The sequence below is a fragment of the Vitis vinifera genome, chromosome 12 (genome assembly GCF_030704535.1).
Source record: "Vitis vinifera cultivar Pinot Noir 40024 chromosome 12, ASM3070453v1".
Taxonomy (NCBI): domain Eukaryota; kingdom Viridiplantae; phylum Streptophyta; class Magnoliopsida; order Vitales; family Vitaceae; genus Vitis; species Vitis vinifera.
Genome location: NC_081816.1, coordinates 1,701,384 through 1,720,095, shown reverse-complemented (window position 1 = coordinate 1,720,095; position 18,712 = coordinate 1,701,384). Strand labels below are relative to the sequence as shown.

Sequence of the window (18,712 nt, the reverse complement as noted above, 5' to 3'; positions counted from 1 at the left end):
TTGAAAAATTACTCATACACTCATACATGTATAACACATGACTTAATCCGTAGATATTACCCATATAGACATGTATAACACATAACTCAATCTGATTATTAAATAGAAAGACTCAATTATTAAATGGATTAAATGATTACACAACGTGTTATTTGCTTAATAATTAAATAGTATTTAAGTTTATGTTTTTAATATGATTATTATTCGTGTCGGATTTGGATTGAGACATATTGTAAAATATCTAGACTTTGACATGACATAAACACGACCACCAAAATAAATTGTCACCCTTAATTTTGAGCTTAAAAAAAAAATAGCTTAATTGGTAATGAGTTGAGCTTTTGCATTTGTCTCACCCATTGCAACACTCATCTGATTCTACCAGGTTTTACAACATGGGAGGAAATGATATATGGCTGGTGTTGTGAATAAATTTGCTGGTGTGGTGAAATTTAAAAAACTGAGTTTCATTGGAGGAAATGATAGTGCATACATTTTTAGTAAAGGAAATTTGCATTTTGTAAAATAGTAGTTTTTTCTTGCCTAATATAATTATTTTCTAAAATTTAAATTTCTACCAACTAGCAAATAAATGTGTTTGAGAAAAGATTTAAACATGAAGTAGTGCGCTTCCAAAAGTATAAAAAGAAGGTTTTATGGTAAAATTAAATGAAAGTTTTAAAGAATATTGGCTTGAAAATGGTGAGTCCAAAAGAATGAATAAAAGATAAATGTATTATTTAATTAAGAAATAGTTACATTAGTTGAATATTTGTTTAAAATAATATTAAAGTAAATATGTTTTTGTATCTTTTTAGTTGTATCCACACACATGTTGTTCACTCGATCGAGTGCTTAGAATTCTTGAAGGGTTACAATCGAAACAGAAAGCAACAATTGAAGAAATTGGATTCAATGGTATTTTACAACTTGGATATATTAAAATTGATCATATTTTATGTCTTTGGTTAATAAATAATTTCAATCCATACTCTTACATATTAGAAGCGTATACCACTTGTATCAAATTATTACCAAATGATGTAAAATTTATTTATGCTTGAACGCAAATGGGTTGAAATTGATATGAACAAAGATATTGATGATAAGAATAATTTGTATAATAAATATTATGATAAAAATGGATAATTGTCATTAATTATGTTAGAAAATCCAATTAAGGAGGATATAGATAGTGAGAATGATTTTAAAATTCAATTTATATTATTTGGTGTTTGATGCCTTATTATGTCCAACAATGAAACTTGTTGTCAAACATTCTTTCCTACATCTTCTCAAAGACACCACTTCAATAAACAAAATGAATTGGGTCAAATTTATCTTCTTCTTCTTCTTCTTTTCTTGTGCATGAAATCTAAGAGTTTAACTCTAACAAACAAAGTGGTGTTTCTAATTACTTTTTATTTTTTATGGTAATATCCTTGTATTTAATTTATCTTATAATTAATTTGGAATTTGTTATAAAATGTGAGGTAACCTAATTATATGTCCTTGTAAAATAATTTTGCAGGTATACTACCATGAGTATATATCACTTGAAAAATATTTGTCACCACTATCCACTTGAGATTCCCCTTGTATTAGCGTTTAGGGAGATAATGAGTTATTATAAATGGAGCAAAAATTTAAAACACTTGGTAATTATGTACATTTGAAAGTAAGTTATATTGACTAATCTGCTTGAATTTTTTATTTTGTCTATAGTGATTTTGAATAGGTTCTCTCTTTAATGTTCATCGACACATTTTAAGTGAAAATATAGGTTATTCAAAAATGGAGAAGATGGTGGAAGGGAGAAAAATGAGGTGTGAGAGAGGACAAAATGGAAATGTCTAGACATGAAAATGTTGTGAAGCAAGTAAGTATTATAACTTTTTTTAACATGTATAAATATTAGTAACTAATCCTTACATTATCATCTTATTAATCACTCTTCTTATATATCACTTGATTGATAAAGGGAACTTAATTGATATGGATAAAGTTTTTGAACAATTAAGAACACTGGTATTTGATATATGTAACTATGTGACTAGCAGTAGTGTTCAAAGTGTTTTCAATGAATTTGAGGCCAAATACACAAAATTCAAACAACTCTTTCTTGCTTTAAGAGAAAAATCTTTGAAATACGAAAGGAAAGAAAAAAAAAAGTAACATAACTTCATGTGAGGGATCTTTGGAAGAGAAAAGAAAAAAAATGGTGACACTTTTTCAATTGATAAGCATTTGAGAGAGATTGATTTGAAAAAAAAAATAGAACAATCTTCAACTTCAGAAGAATTAGACCTCTTTTGTAAAGAAAATGGTGATATGTTATCACTTCCAATCAATAAGCAAAATGATGATAATGGAAAAGTATATTTAATCATGAAATGTGTGCTTCTTGATTACTACTTCTCCATTACACAATACATATATGTGTATTAATGATATTTTGCTTCTTAGGAATCATTATTGTTGCTATATTTTCTTTCGAGTCAATCATGAAAACATGTATGTCAAAGGAGAGAAAGCCTAATAGATTCAAGGAAACCCAGTTTCTTCAAGATTTAGTAAAGATGGGAAAACCTAAAGCATGCAAGATATAATACACATTATCGAATAGTATTTTTTGGTTAGTCAAACATCATTTTTTTTTTTTTAACTAATAGTTATGAGTTGTTTTCTATATAGTAAATCCTCATGTCCATTCAGAAAAAGATGGTGGATTCTTAAGTACTTACTAGACTTGAATATTTTGTTTGTGGTTATGTTTTTAATAAATTATAGTCAACAAGATTTGTAATGTAATTAACACTCATACATGTATTTTAATAATTTATTTGTGTTGGTATCTATGTATGTATTTATGTCTCATAAATTTTTTTATTAATTATTATTTTACAGATCTTCTTGTCAATTTTGACCTCTCTAATTTTGTAGAAGAGTAGTAGGTCGGGCTCATAAACTCTTATTAGTGATAGACGAAGTTAAATGTTTAAGGAGGGCAGTAAAGACGATGAGATAGTTTTTTTCGAATCTCGCCTTACCACACACTACTCCATTTGACTTTACCTCATTCAATCCTAATATATCAAGTTTGGAAGAAATATAATATAGTTTGGAATGAGTTTGAAATTTTATTTTTTACACCAAAAAAGGTTTGGATGTTGCCCTACCTTCATTATATAAATATAATTAAAAATCATTATTATTATTATTATTATTATTATTATTATTATTATTATTATTATTTTCATTTTTCCCTTTCCAATATATATAAAATTTTTTAAAAGTTGCTTTTCATGAGTAAAATATGCATAATTATGAAATTTAGAAATACACATTTTTCCCTATTTATAAATCATATTTATTTTTAAAAATTCAAAAAAATTTAAAAATAATTAAAAAATTTAAAGTAGATGGAGTAAATATGAAAATTGCTTAGACTTGCCCTATGTTTCAAGTTTGGGATGAGGATGAGATAGAATTCAAAGGGATATGAAATCAATAGCCTAGCCTTCTTGATCAAGTCTTTCTAAATTACCAAAATCCTCATATCAAATCACACATACTTTTAGAATATAATAAAATTTTAATTCATAATATTAGACATTTCTATTTTGAGCATAATTGATTTATTATATAAAATAATATCTTGTGGTACATTTAATTCATTAAAAATCAAGATCTTGAGATGAATTATATTAAAAAAAATATATTTTTAAAAAAATATTGTTTAGATAAAAACTTGATAATGTATTTAAAAATTAATTTATTATTTTTTGTTGTGAAAAAATTTTAAATTTAATTTTATATTAAACTAAAATTAACTTCAATTTAAGTGTTATTAAAAATAAAAAATAATTTTACAATTATGAATGAAGGGAAGAAAGATAAACAATTTTTAGTTAATATTATTATTAATATTATATTAAAATCATAAATAGTATACTCTTTTTTTTTTACAATATAATGGTATTTTTTATATAAAAATTGAATAATAATACTGTCAATTAATTGTGCCTCTCTTAGGTAGTAAATCTATTGTGAGTGTTGTGGAAAGGTTGAACAATCCTTCATCTGTCCCACATCGAACAACGATATAAAAATCGAGATATTTAAATTGGCTTAGGTTTGGTAACTAGAATCGCCGGGTCCAGTAACGCGGACTTGTGACTCATGTGGGGGCATCAAGGTGGTCGAAGGTTGGAATGACTGAAGAGGTAGGGTGCTGCAGGGGTTTGATAGCTGGCTTGCCCGTTCCAAGAGGGGAGTTGAGCCCTGTGACCCGATCGAAGGATTGGGTGGCATGGTTCCTAAAGCGAGGAGGGCACCGCGTGAGGCTGGCTTCACAGAGCAGCGTTCACCTCCCGCTCTCTTCGGTGGAAGGATAACGAGCCAGTACTCCACAGGCCCAACGACGCCTCCTCAGCCGCTCTCAACCCAACAACCACCTTTTCCCTCTTTTTGTTTAGAGCAGCGAGGCTGAGATTTGTTCATGAATTCCTTACACAAAATCCATTAGATTGGCATAAGGACCTGCTTAACCCATGTGGCCATCACCACCCAAGAGCTTGCCCTGAACGTCTATATTCGATCTTGGCATGCTATGAATCAAACAAGCTAATGCTTAACACTATTTCACTTGCAGCCTTCTGTCTGCCCCACGAACTTCAGCTTTAATACTACGTCAATTTATCATTTATCCCAAATAATTACTTTTCCTCGTACCTTTCACTTTGAAAAACTGTTACTTGTTCAAAATTCTGACTGCACACACCCACCACCCCCCTTCCCACTTCCTGAAAGGAAAGGCTGGTAGCTTCGCTTGGTCGTGAAAAGAACTAGAGAATGTTGGAAAGTTGATGTACAAAATGGAAAAGGGGTCTCCCTTCCCACTTCCTAAAAGGAAAGGCTAGTAGCTTCGCTTGGTTGTGAAAAAAGCTAGATGTTGGAAAGTTGATGTACAAAATGGAGAAGGGGCATAGTATCATTATCATGGCTGAAGGTCTAGGACGTACGTGGACAACCCCTTCTTGCTCAACTTGCTAGTCACAGTCACCAATGAAGAGAAGGACTGGATCTACCATAACATTATTGCAGCCATCACCACTAAAGATGCTCAAATTTTCTTATTCCCCATTTTCAGGATACAGAGTGGGTTTTTTTCAAAGGAGCAGAAATTTCTTTGGCTCCTTTTTATGGGCATTTTTCCGTGTGTATTCTTGTGAAGGGGTTAACCTTTTTGCAGGCTTTTCTAAAGGTTATTGCAAGCTTTGTTGAATTTCCTTAATGTTAGAAAAATATTTTCCTTAATTTCTTGTTAGTCCATTCATTTTCTTGGTGCAACAAATACGTTCCATTGTCTGCAAAGGGTCTAAGAACCCAATGTGTATGGCTTGAGAGCCATCCAATCGGTTCCATTAACACCCTCAAAGAGTCTTCAACTCTCAGTAGTAGTCATCCTTCTCAGTTGCCATTAACCCTCTTCATTTCATTTCCATCTATTCTGACTGTAAAGTTATACAGGTTTTTCAGTTAAATGAATAAATAGAGTGGTTGTCATGTGTCAATGCCCTAGTTTACTCCAATATAGCAGCAGAGCCACACACTAACACTGGAAAGTGGAGACACCTTTTACTACGGGTGTCAATTCGTGTTGATAGATCATGTTCCTGTCATGTTAAAGTCTGGGTATTCTACTAAACAACTTAGTCCAAACTAGAAACAAATAATAATCATATAAAAAACATAAACTCAAATACTACATAATTATTAAATAAATAATATATCGTGCAACATATTTAACTCATTTAATAATCAAATTTTTCTATTTAATAATTAAGTTAAGTCTTATATATATATATATATATAATGTCTCAACAAAGATGTTTTATGATTCAATTGACCCATTTATTTTAAAAATAAATTTAAAATGAATCAAATATGAATTAAATTGTTTAAAAATATAATTAAATTAATAATAAGATTATTAGATAGGTCAATTTGGATCAAATTTGTTTTATGCAGATTGACAAAAAAATTACCTATTTGTTAAATGACTTAAACAGTTTGACATGAATTTGACCAAAACTCATTTATACTCAATTTAAACCCGTAAAAAATATGTTGATCATATCATATTGGCAAATGATATCAAACTTTGTTACCCCTACCTTTTATACAACATGGCTTGCTCATTTGAAGAATTGAGGCCCAACTCCTAATGAGACGAATTTAGAAGTCGGTGATTTTAGTTATTCAAATGCTATGAATTGTGGACAACCTCATAAGAATATTACCCATTGGATAGTGAAAGTTAATCCTTCCAATCACGAATCAAGGAAAGGGGTCAAGATGTCAAGTCATACCTTTATAGTTCAATGAGGTATTAATTTTAAATAGGAACCATAAAAAGAGGTCATAAACAAAGTCAATTAGATAAAAATTTAATATGATAATACCTAACTCGGAGTTTATACTATTGGCTAATTTTCTAACAACTTCAACTTTTGAACTAATTCTAATTATCAACCCATTGTCATGGATGAAAATGTCAAGAAATTTCATCGAAATATTGGTGAAATTTCGGATATCAAGAGTGGTTGATATGAAATTGATCATTGAATAATTGGCCGATATATCCTTGATATTTCTCGATATTTCCATTAATATTTTCGCTCTCCTCTTGCCTTCTTGCTTGGTCAACTCGGTCAAAGCACGCTTTAGCCACGCTCCGCTCCTCTAGCTTATTTTGTCAACTCGATCAAAGTAAAAAAATGATTTAACTTTACACAAGAAGGGGATTCCAACTTAGATTAAAAGGGATCTCTTCGTCTAACAATGTGATAGAACCACAACGATATTTATTTTGGTACTAAAGGATTATTGTCATGTAATATGTATAAATTGTTCTCTTTGAATGAAATCAAGTATTTCTTATCCTAATTCCATGTTGCTTTGCATTAAAGCCAATTCTCATGGGCATGCTTTGAGGAACTAGAAGACTTTTTCCTTAGAAGATTCTTTCACCCAATGATATCTACTATATTTCCTACTTAAACAAGTCTAAGTCGCCAACCTTTTTAGAACCAATTCATCAAGGGAACATATGTGGGCCTATTCACCCACCTTGTGGCCATTTTGATGTTTTATGGTTTTGATAGATGTCTTAACTAGGTGGTCACATGTCTATATACTTTCTACTTGCAATATTGCATTTCCACTTAAATAATTTGATTATGTGCTTAGTTCTCAAATCACTACAATATTGCATTTCCACTTAAATAATTTGGTTATGTGCTTAGTTCTCAAATCACCTAATCAAGACAATAATTCATATTGGTAATGCTAGTAAATTTACATCTAAAAGATTTATTAATTCTTATATGTCAACTGGAATTGGTGTTGAGCATCCTCTTACTCACATTTATACTCAAAATGGCTTAGCACAATCTCTCATCAAACACTATTCAAACCGAGCATTATGAGTTAGACAGAAAATTCAAGTCATAGGTTCCCAACAAGATGATAAGTTGTTGGCTATAATGCATTACTTCTTAATTGAAAGGATGACTTGTCTTGGTCATTAGGATAATTTTCACATGGTAAGTTCATCAATAGGAATGGTTATACATTGGATAGGAAGTACGGTGATCATGACGTTGATTATCAAATAGTTATGATTCATCAAGTTACTATGGTGCATGAACTCTTAAACTTGAGAGAATATTGTGTTAGTGCAAAGATCTTCTGTGATTTTGACCTATAGGTGAGATCTTAAGGTAATCATATATTCCCTATAGATTGGATCACTAATGACTAAGGTGGGTGGTAATAGATATTCTCGACGTATGCAACATGATATCTCATGGAATTAAAGCAGTATGTCATTTTAAGTGATCTTAAGGATATGTGATCAAAGAAAACTATAGTCGTAGTTTTTCCTTAAGTAGAAATTTGACCTAAGCTCTTAGAAAGTTAGAGTATATTAATTTATCACCTAATAGGAGAATTTTAGACTCAATTGAGGAGATAATCTTGAGAAATTGATAGTATCTACCTTGTTAAATTACAAACATAATTTCATGAGGAATTTGCTTACGGTAGATAGTAAATCATAGACTTGAGGATTTTATCATAAATGTTTTTGGCTTTTACGAATTAGGTTAATTAATTAATTAGAATCCACTAACGTAAGATTCAATGACATAAACCTAAGATGGACTCTAGTCAATTAAACCATAAGGAAGTTTATAAAAACCCACTTAGAGGATTATGGTTAGACACACTATTGGTTATGGTCTTCTAAAGAGGCTCCATCCTCCTCTCCCTTAAAAAGGTTGTGTAGCCCTCCTACACAAGTTCCAATGATTAAAAAACAAGTGATTGAGTGGAAGATCATGGCAATAAACGAGCCTGCCTTCTTTGACTAGAATCCTAATCTAGGAACATCTAGATCAAGGGAAGATTTCAAGCCCTAGATCTACTATTTCATTTTGTTTTCACTTTGTGTAGATCTTGCATCCCTAGGCTTAGTTTTCACTTACTTTGTGTAGATTTAGTATCCCTATGCCTAGTGATGGCATGCACCTATGATCCAAGGATTATCCCAACAAAGGATACAAAAAATAGACTCAAGGTACAAAGCATGTGACTAACATACAAAAGTTATAACCAAGGTACAAGAAATATAACAAAGGAAATTAATCTACAAAAATTATAATTATAGTATAAATTATGTGACTAAGGTAGGTAAAAAAAAAATGCTCCAACCATTTTTCAATGAAAAATGGTTCGATATTCAAAAAATATCGAAAGTTCATGCTAGTATATATAGATGACATACTTGTTTTCAGTCAAACTCATGAAGACCATTATGATCACCTCTCCATTGTGTTCTTTGGAGGGGCTACAACCTTTGCCCAGAGAGTTCAACATCCAGAGAGGTACTAAATGCCACACCCTTATCTTACTTATTTATATAACACCACAATGTTTTCTATATATAGCTATAGAGGAGAGTGCGATACAAACCATTATTGAACAAGAAAATCTCTAGCGTCTTCCCTACATATATCTCTCGTTGATGCATCTAAAAAGCTATCCATACTTTCTGATACCGTCAACTTCTGCCTCTAATGAAATACCAGGCTCCATTATGGACTAGACCAGAGACTAGATTACACTAGACTAGAATATAGATATACAAAGTTCATACTCGATAGTTCACAGACAAAGTATTTGGGTGGAAGGAGACTATACACATTAACCAATCCTTTGATTGATTAATCTGTGGGAGAACACTAATTTTCCCAAAGCAGCCAATCAAAATGGCAACAATGCGTTAGTCAGGAGGCCCCTTATTAATAATATAAACGCAAACACACAGTACTTCGTTGTAGTGGGGGACGACAGCCTAGAGGCCACCAAGTCACATCCGGGAAATCTGAAGCGGGATAGAGAATGATGTTTCTTCACCCATGGCTGGCTGGAACAAATCGAGCTCCCCATATCGCTCTAGGACACGCATCCTGCATTCCTCTGCAGCTAATGTTCCAGTTGAGAATGCACCATGCACAGACCCCGGGTAGTTCACACTGGTCGCCTCCCCTGCAAAAAATAGATTGTCTACAGGGACCCTTAGCCTCTCATACAGATCATGGGGTTTCCCTACTGCATCATAGGTGTAGGATCCAAGTGAATTCTCATCTGTGCCCCACCGAGAAACAAGATACTGAATCTGCACCAAATGAACAAAAACTTTAGAAAACCCAAGGCAATGCCCACTACACACATGAAATTATCATATCCACCGGGATTTGTCGTGTACTTTTTCTTCATCCTATTTCTTTTCATCAGTAATTATCTTTATCTGTAACCCAACCAGATTTGAAATAGATAACAGCAGCTTTGTAGATCCCACCCCAAAGGAATTCAATCAAATGTACATGTCTGACAATCTAATCTAAATCTATACTGAAGAATTTGGAAGCCTGGAAAAGCCTTAGGGTATGCTACTTGAGAATTATGCTGAAGGCCTCAGGCATGACAACTCAAAAATTGTAATTGGAAAAGATGAATTATATGTTTGTAAAAGCTAAATAGCAAAGTCTATAACCATTACCGGGTCAGAAGCTTCAGGAAGGATCTTCTTGAGTTGCATAAAAGCAAAATTAGCAGCAGCTTCATCAGACATTTTCTCAATGTCTTTGGCCAGCTGCCCAGCAGGCATATAAACAAGAACAGAATGACTTGTAGCTTTATGGAGATTTAGAAAGTAACTGCAGCCATAAGACGTATCTGCAACTACTCCCAAGAACTCCACATTTGGCCAAAACACCTTATCAAAGTGCAAGGCTATCTTGTTTTCGATTCCCACTCCAATGTCAGCAATTGCTTCTTCCTTCCACTCTGGGAGCCTTGGCTCAAACTTTATGCGACTCGATTTCAGAACACCAATGGGGACAGCAACAATGGCAGCATCTGCAACAAATGATCTCCCATCTTCTACTGTTACCTTGACTCCATTATAACGCCTTACTATTTTTGTAACCCTGTATGAATAGAAAATGCGGCTGAGCAATGAACAGATACATGATTAAATTAACAGGACTATATAAATATTGATTAATACCTGTGGTTCAAGTGGATGTCGAGACCTTTTGCGAGGGTGTTTATAACAGGGATGTAACCTCGGACCATTAGCCCATGACCACCAGGAAGGAGTTCTTCCTGCATATTAAACAAAAATTGTAACCTCAAACACTGTTCTTTTATGCAGATACACAAAGCCATCCTATAACACACAATATGCAGAGAAGAATCAAGTAATAAACAAAAAATAAAATGAATAAATAAAAATGCCATTCAATACATAAATTCTCTCTCTTCACTCTTCGTTTTCACTGCTAGCATGCAAAGGCTTATTGCCCACCATACATTTATTGTATTTCTCCTAAAACTATAGATTTAATGGCAGAGTTATTAATCCTCCCCAGTTTTAAGAGGGTGGTGAAAGCCATGACAGCTAACAAAGTGGATTTATTTGCTCATCAGAAGGATTCATTTGTTGAGAATGGTCTAAGTATCAATATTGATATTGATGCATTCATCTTATAAATCACTTTTCTAAAGGCAATATAAGGAACCAATAGTACAACTCATCAATCAAAAGCACACTTAAATGGAATTTGTTAATTTTTTTTTATGATACTGCAAATCATATGCAAAATAAAAAAGGTGTCCAAACTGCATGTGAGTTTTTCATGTATAGAACAAGAGGCAAAATAAAAATTGCACATACATCAGGGGATTGTATGGATGAGTAAGAAACATGTACAGAATAACATAGTAACAGATCGAATAGATATTATATATACTAAGGGCTTGTGAGAAAAACCAAAAAATGATTTTACCGAGTCTCCTTATCATGTTTAGCATACACGCACATTGATTCTTGAACAACTCTTTTTTCTATTTCTATTGGCTAAGAGATCTAGAACTATTTATGAATTGATACCTGATCCCAACTTTTAAGTGATATGTTATCAGCATCTGCAGCAAACCAGCCTTCCATTCTGCACAAGTACCATTGCAGTACCTTATGAGCCAGCCCCTCCAGCCTGCATTTTGTATATACTAAGTCATCTATTGACTATTAAGAAATATATATATTTAGCAGGCTATTGAAATCTAGTGTTGTGATGGAAAACCTTAAATCTGGCCTCCTTTCAAAAACAATTTTGAATGCATCTAGGATGGGCATGTCTTCACTATGTTCCTGTCGCACTTTATCAGTCTGTATTCAACAGAAAAAATGACTCAGCAAATTGCTACCAGACTAGACACAAAAACTTCTCTTCACAGCTTTGCTACAAGACAATCTAAAAGTAAATTGAACAAAATCTTCAACTTTTCACTCGCCACAACCCCTTGGTAAATTTTTGTGAAGTCCATGTTTCACAAGCCCCCACCCTTGGCTAAGATGCACAACTCATGCCTGTCAAGTTTACCAAACTATCCCCATCCACATGCCTGCTTTAAATTTAGTATCTCATTTTAACATCTTATAGAAAGAAATGTAAGTTTACGGAGGTGTAAAAATAAAAAGTTATACATCAGGCATAATTACAGTCTCATAAGTAAACAAAACAAAATAATAAGACAATACTTGCCTCTTCCAAAATTTTCTCAAATGCTACACCAATCTCTCGGACTAATTCTTGAGGAACTTGATTCCCATCCATATCAAAGAGGGCATAGCTGCATAAGACAATAATAATCACCTAAAACCAATAATATGGAGTATGATAACAAAAGAAGGTTTCTTTGAGATAATTTTTTGCATTGGAAATGCTACAATCCATACAATGTTTTATTTGGTTTTGTAGCAACAAATAAACAGCAGTATTAGCAGCTTTTTAGCAAGTTTTATTAAGTTACTGTAGAGAAGGCATAGCAGCAGTTCTGTAAAAATTTGCTTGCTCATCATAGTTGTTTTTTTTTTTTTTTTAAATTTAATTTTATTGCCATACTACTTAGTAGTAATTTATTAGTGTTTATTTTCTCCTTCACAAGTCCTTTTCTCTTCTTGTATCCCGCAACCCCCCTCTACCTCATTTTTTAATCCTTCTCCCTCATTTGTATACATTCTAGGCTAAAGATAGAATGCCGTCCAGAACTAACCACTGGTCCATGGCTTGAAATATTTACAATGTAAATTTCAACTTCAAGAAATGAAAGCATTAGAAATTTCCATGGAACTCAAGGAAATAATGAAAGAGATATAAAACTCAAGACATTAAAAGAACCCTTATGTATAAGAAGACAAGGTCATAATGCAACATTGCAGTTTACTTATCAAAAAAAAAAATAATGCAACATTGCAGTTTAAAAGGAAGTGATGTTTAAACTAAATGTACAGATATTATAAATAGTAGTGTATTTGGGTTGCGGTACCTTCCTGTCTCAAGTAGATTTTATTCTATCAAGTTATGTTATCTACAAGAAAAAAAGAAAAAACAAAACAAAACAAAAAACATGAAGACTTAAATGACTTTCTTTACCACCTTCCCTGTCTCTGATTTTACATTAGAGTGTTAGTTAAAAATTCTAACCATACACCAATGTTAACTAGTCAACTTCACCAAATTTCATTTCATCAAACTTATTTTATGACAGCAATGCCATTGACATAAAAATACAGATGGAGGCTAGGACATATAAATTACCAACACCAACTTACAAATGGAACCTTTCCTCTGAAGTCATCAATTCATAGTCTAGAATAAGAAACGATGTAATTGGATGTTTAACAGAAGCTCAGGCTGACACGCTCAAAGATAAATGTTATGTTACCAAACAAATAACTGAAACATTCCTGTCTCAAGCATGTTATGTATTAGAAACTATGGCCATCCATAAAGCAACAAAGGTAAAATGTGTTTACCTTTCTAAATCATGGTCATACAGCACAGAGTTGTCGCCACTAGTACGGTAGAGTGGTAGCCCCAGTCTGCTGATCAAAGGTGCCAAGGGATTCTCTTTGCAGACCCCATGAAGCCTTGAGTACAATTTTGAAAGAGATTTTAATTAGAGTTGACAGGAGGTATCCACAGGTTTTAGCAAAAAGAAAGCTAAAAGATAAAAGTTTACCATGATGCTCCCAGGTCAACAGGAAAACCAAATGAGTAATCAGTATGAACCCGTCCACCAATTCTATCACGCGATTCCAACAGAACAACCTAAAAAAGATAAAGTGTGTATAGTTAGGAATATAGCAAACAGAAATCTGATCAAAAACGAAAATAGCAAACAGAACAGAGCAATATTTATCTATGGCTAACATCTCCAAAAGTAATAATGGTTGCAACTAAATTCGTGAACAGACAAGCATACTGGCTGAAAACGAAATTATTACAAGTTATTTCACATGCACAAAAAAGCAAGTGTTGAAACCTGGTTTACATTTTTCCTTATTACAAACCAGCTTTAAAATTATGCTGATATTGTGTTTTGCATCTTTATAAAGTAGATGATACTTGACAAAAAGTCAAACTTGACAAAAAGTCAAGCTTGTCTGTGCTTGCTATTGTTTACTCCAACATGAAGCTCATTTTTTGTTTGCCTTCAGGAGAGAAAAATCCAGCCCATCCCTAAGCTTTAAGTCAAGCTAAAATTAACTAAATATGAGTACAACAGCTACTTGGGCGTTTTAGTTCCCTATATCTTAGCAAGGTGCTGTCCATCCACCAGAATTGCCATTAAGGCCACTAGGTTAGAGCAATACTAATCCAGGAAGAATATAAAAGCACCTATAAACAGCTATAATCCACAGATCAGGCTACTCTTTCGCATGAAGTGAAAAGCAGATCATATTGGTACAAAGACATACACATGTCCCATATGGACAAGCGCATGATACCTAATTCTGCATCAAACACCTGCTCCAACTTTCTCATTGTTGTGTACAATAAAAACAAGATTTGGCCATAAAATAAACAATCTGGATAAACTTGTGGCAATGCATCATATATACTTAAAAAAATAAGTAAACATGCAACATTGTTGAAAATTTGGTCCATTACCAATCCACCCACCAAGGAATGCAGACATGAAACTCAGACTAGTTAATGACTAAAAATTATGCAATAATTTTGTTGTATAACCAATTTTCCTAAAAGCTCTTAGGCTTGAATATGGGCTTAATAAATACATAGTTGGGCTTGAACGTGGAATCAACAAATTGGGGAAATAAATATGGCCTCCAACTAAAGATGCTCAGATTCCATTTTGAACAACCAAGTTTTCTAGAACTGCAAGTTGTTAGGATTTGGATTCATAATGTATATCATGGTCTCCAACAAATTTCACTAAAAATGCATCATACACTTTTCCTTGGCAACAAGAAAGAAGCATTTGCAAATGCTCCATAAGTGTTGGACCAGCTAGTCATGTCAAGTGTAGACACAATAACAAGCATGGGGTATAAAAATGATATGCATCATAATCAAATTTTCTCTTTTGAATACCCGAAATGAGGCATCATGAAGGGCACGAGCAGCTGCAATGCCTGCCATACCAGCACCTATGACGATAACAGATGGTGATGTCGCTTGCTGCCTTTCAATATTTGCATAACAAAGAGCTACAAGACAGGAGATTGAATTCAGATTCTGGAAATCAGGCCATAGAGATGAACTACAAGTCTTCAACACTTTGATAAAAGAATCTTTAAATGCACATCCTAATCACAAAATAATTTACATCTTAGAATAACATTGGAATGTACTGAAGTCACTATCATATGCCTTCCAAGAATACTTTTATCAAAATAAATCAACAAAACAATGAAGTAAAGCCCCCGATACCTGGCTTAGGTTGCGAAGGATTGGAGTGGGATGGAAGAGGTTCTAGGTTCAATTCCATGGGTAAAAAGTAAATCAACAAAACATGAAGTCCATGCAGTTTTTACACCATACACTTCAAATAAGTGTATTACTGTGGAAGAACATGTCGATAAAGCACTAAATCATGGGCAGTCTTTGACCATTAGTGGAACAGTAATAAACTAAGCTTAATGTCTTGAACAGAAGAGGAAAATGAGAGGATTGAACTACGCAAAGAAAATAGCAAGCACAGGGTAGAGGAAAGGAAAACCAATTGTAGAAACGAGTAGAAAATATCATAATTACAATAGAAATCATATGCTATGTTCCAATGTTATTTAATTGAATTGCATCCAAGATTGATCAAGTAGTTTATACAAAACTCTAAACTAAGAGCTACATGGTGGTAAGAGCATTATAGCAAAATTTGAGAACTCTAGAGCCTCATTTTGTAGCACGGAATCAGACTCTAGAGGAGAGGCCCAGATTCTACTGAGTTAGATTCCAGGAACCAACAGAAAAATTTCTGATTGAATTCACCCTGTGTGCGCTTTATTGTGATTTTGGATAATTCCAAAGTCAAAATGCCATGTGAATTTGGGCAAGGATTTCCCTGATCTCATATGATTTTGAGCAAATCCAAACCTGTAGCTATGCTTTAACAAAAGATATTATCAACATACAAGATGTCGACATTTGCATTTAACTCTTAGTTTGAAAGTGTTTGTACCACTCCTCAAACCAGTATTTCTTTTCAAAAATCAATGGTGGAAATATCAATGTCCAGTCCATTTTTGAAAAGCATGGTAAAAACAACAAATAACATAAACAGAAAACATGCAGCATTATCAAAATACAGTTCATAAATGACCTCAATAATAATAATAATAATAACATAAGCATGTCAGTCCCATCAAGCCAGTTTAATTTTGAACATGCTACTATTGATGTCATGTTCAAAATTATACTGGCTTAATGGGTCTCTCTGGCATGTTTATTCAATTTAACATGCAGCATTATCAAAATACAGTGCATGAATGACCTCAATAATAGTAGAAATAACATAAACATGTCAGTCCCATCATGGCAGTATAATTTTGTACATGTCACAGAGTCCTAACAATGATAATAAAAAAATTGGATAAACATATCTGAGAGACCCATCAAGCCAGTATAATTTTGCATACTCATATCAACTATTGACATCAATGCCACATGTTAATTTTATGCGCAACCATTCCAATGCCTTTTTTTATTCTTTTTTTCTGATTGGTAAATTTTTGTCCCCATTGGGACTTGAACCTGGAACCTCCCATAAACCCTTCCCATCCCTTTACCACTTGAGCTAGGCCTCAAAGGCACAACCATTTCAATGCCATGAATCTCACATATTCGTATAGTTGAAACTTTCATTTCAAGAAGACAACTTACCCGATTGCACAATCATTAAACAACTAAAAAAAGGTTTTTTTTTTTCAACTGGGAAATTTTTGTAAAATCATAAGCATTTATGTGATGTATATGTTTGAATGAAAACAAAGCATTACTCAGTCTTACCAAATGGTACAATCATTGCAGAAACTGTAAAAAGTTTCATTTTGGATAGGTCGCAGAGTAATTTTCACTAAGTTATGAGGATTATATGCTACGACACCACAAAAAAAAAGGGGAAAAAAAAAAAACTTTTATGAATGATCAAAACAAAATGCTAGTTTTTAAAATAAGTATAAAATCAAGTGCAAGGAACGCAGGGAAAATCAAACAGGACAATATCAATAGCCTTTATTTGAAAATTCAAAAAAAAAAAAAAAATCAGAAAAATTATAAAGCATGTGGATAATTAAATATCTGACTTCATAGAGTAATCAAATTCTCCTTATTCAACAAAACACCCTGTCCAGGATAGCATTTTGTTTTTGACAAGGCAAAGCATGATTTCAAATGGGTAACTTCAGTATTATTAAAAGTTCCTTCATCCTCAAAATAAACTGAATAGCTTCCTCGGGAAGAACACTGAAATTGCTTTCATGTTAAGCTCTTTTTCAATAAAAATAAACACACTTAAAAGCTCGTATTGTACTTTTAAAGACCTTTCAAGTTCAAGAAGCCACTTCAAACAGGGTCTGAAATCGCCAGCGGATGCTTCATGGGTAGGCACCAGGAATGATCACTTCCTACAGTTACATTCATGCCATTGTATGATCACTGCTAATTTTTCAAAAATACCACTTCCTAATCACCATTAATGTTTTTAAAAAATAAAATTATATTTCAAAGCATATGTTCATGCTAATCTTCACTTAATTTACGTAAGAAAACCAAACAAAAAAAAAACATATTGAAAAGAAACAAATGAACAATAAATCACAAAACCACATGAAAATATTTCTCTATTCGTCCACATGAATGACATATTCTGTAAATTTGATCAAATTAAGCAGCTTTTTACCAGCACGAAACAACTCTCCAAAAAAAGGTTTAAAAAACACGGAAATTAGCCAACCTCTGCGTAACTGGCGATTACTTCTCTCGGACGACTCCATTCTCTGGCGATCTAAAACGGCGACGGCGGCGATGATTGAAATTCCAATTAAAACAACTAACTAATGATCCAGGTTCGAGAGGCTTCTCGAATTTGAACAAGGCAGGGGGTAATTGAGGAGAGTAATGAAGAATGAAAATCAAGAGACAGGTGGTGAAATGATTGGAATTCGAAGTAAACCCTAAGTTAACCAACCAGCTCATGCGGTGTGGTCTATTAACACCACTGCTCACACCTCTCTCGATCTCGCCGGAAATCTAGCCGGAAAACGCCGCGATTCGGCGAAACTCACACAAATGGAACTATTCCTCCCATAACTCAGCTGAATTTCGGGGATCGGAAGCAAATCAGTAACGGAATTAAAAGACAGACTGGAGAGAGAAAGAGGGACAGGGAAAGGGGAAGCTTTCTGGGGTGTCTGGGCTCCGGGCTTCCGGGTTGGATTTATAGAGGTTGGCATACTCGAGGAGGGTAGCTTCTGCGGTGGTGTAGAGAATTCATTGCTACTCGCTTTGTCAATTGAACACATGGCGTATCAGGATTTGCTACATATATGTTAAATATCTTATTTATTAGTGCTAGAATGGGAGAGATGTAAATAGCCCATGGCCACGTCATCCCATTCACATCATTCCCATTATTTTCTAAAATAAAAATTTTAAACCAAGAAATTCCTTTATTCAATATGTACATGTATGAAAAAAAAAATATTTTTCTATTTCAATTGAATTTCCACCGAAAATTAATTTTTTGTATCTTAAATTTTATTAAAATTATA

The 18,712-nt window shown here is 33.2% G+C and overlaps 1 protein-coding gene across 1 annotated transcript; it reads right to left on the bottom strand.

Annotated features, from left to right (window-relative positions):
• Positions 1 to 8,950: 8,950 nt before the first annotated feature.
• On the bottom strand, positions 8,951 to 18,455 carry LOC100245491 (polyamine oxidase 2). Its single transcript, XM_002282934.4, has 10 exons — positions 17,896 to 18,455; positions 15,036 to 15,151; positions 13,660 to 13,748; positions 13,454 to 13,567; positions 12,180 to 12,267; positions 11,718 to 11,803; positions 11,525 to 11,627; positions 10,640 to 10,737; positions 10,130 to 10,559; positions 8,951 to 9,745 (listed from the first exon to the last, which is right to left on the bottom strand). The coding sequence occupies exons 1-10, from the start codon at positions 17,933 to 17,935 to the stop codon at positions 9,437 to 9,439; spliced, it is 1,473 nt and encodes a 490-aa protein (XP_002282970.1). The 5' UTR covers positions 17,936 to 18,455; the 3' UTR covers positions 8,951 to 9,436.
• Between the last annotated feature and the right edge of the window lie 257 nt (positions 18,456 to 18,712).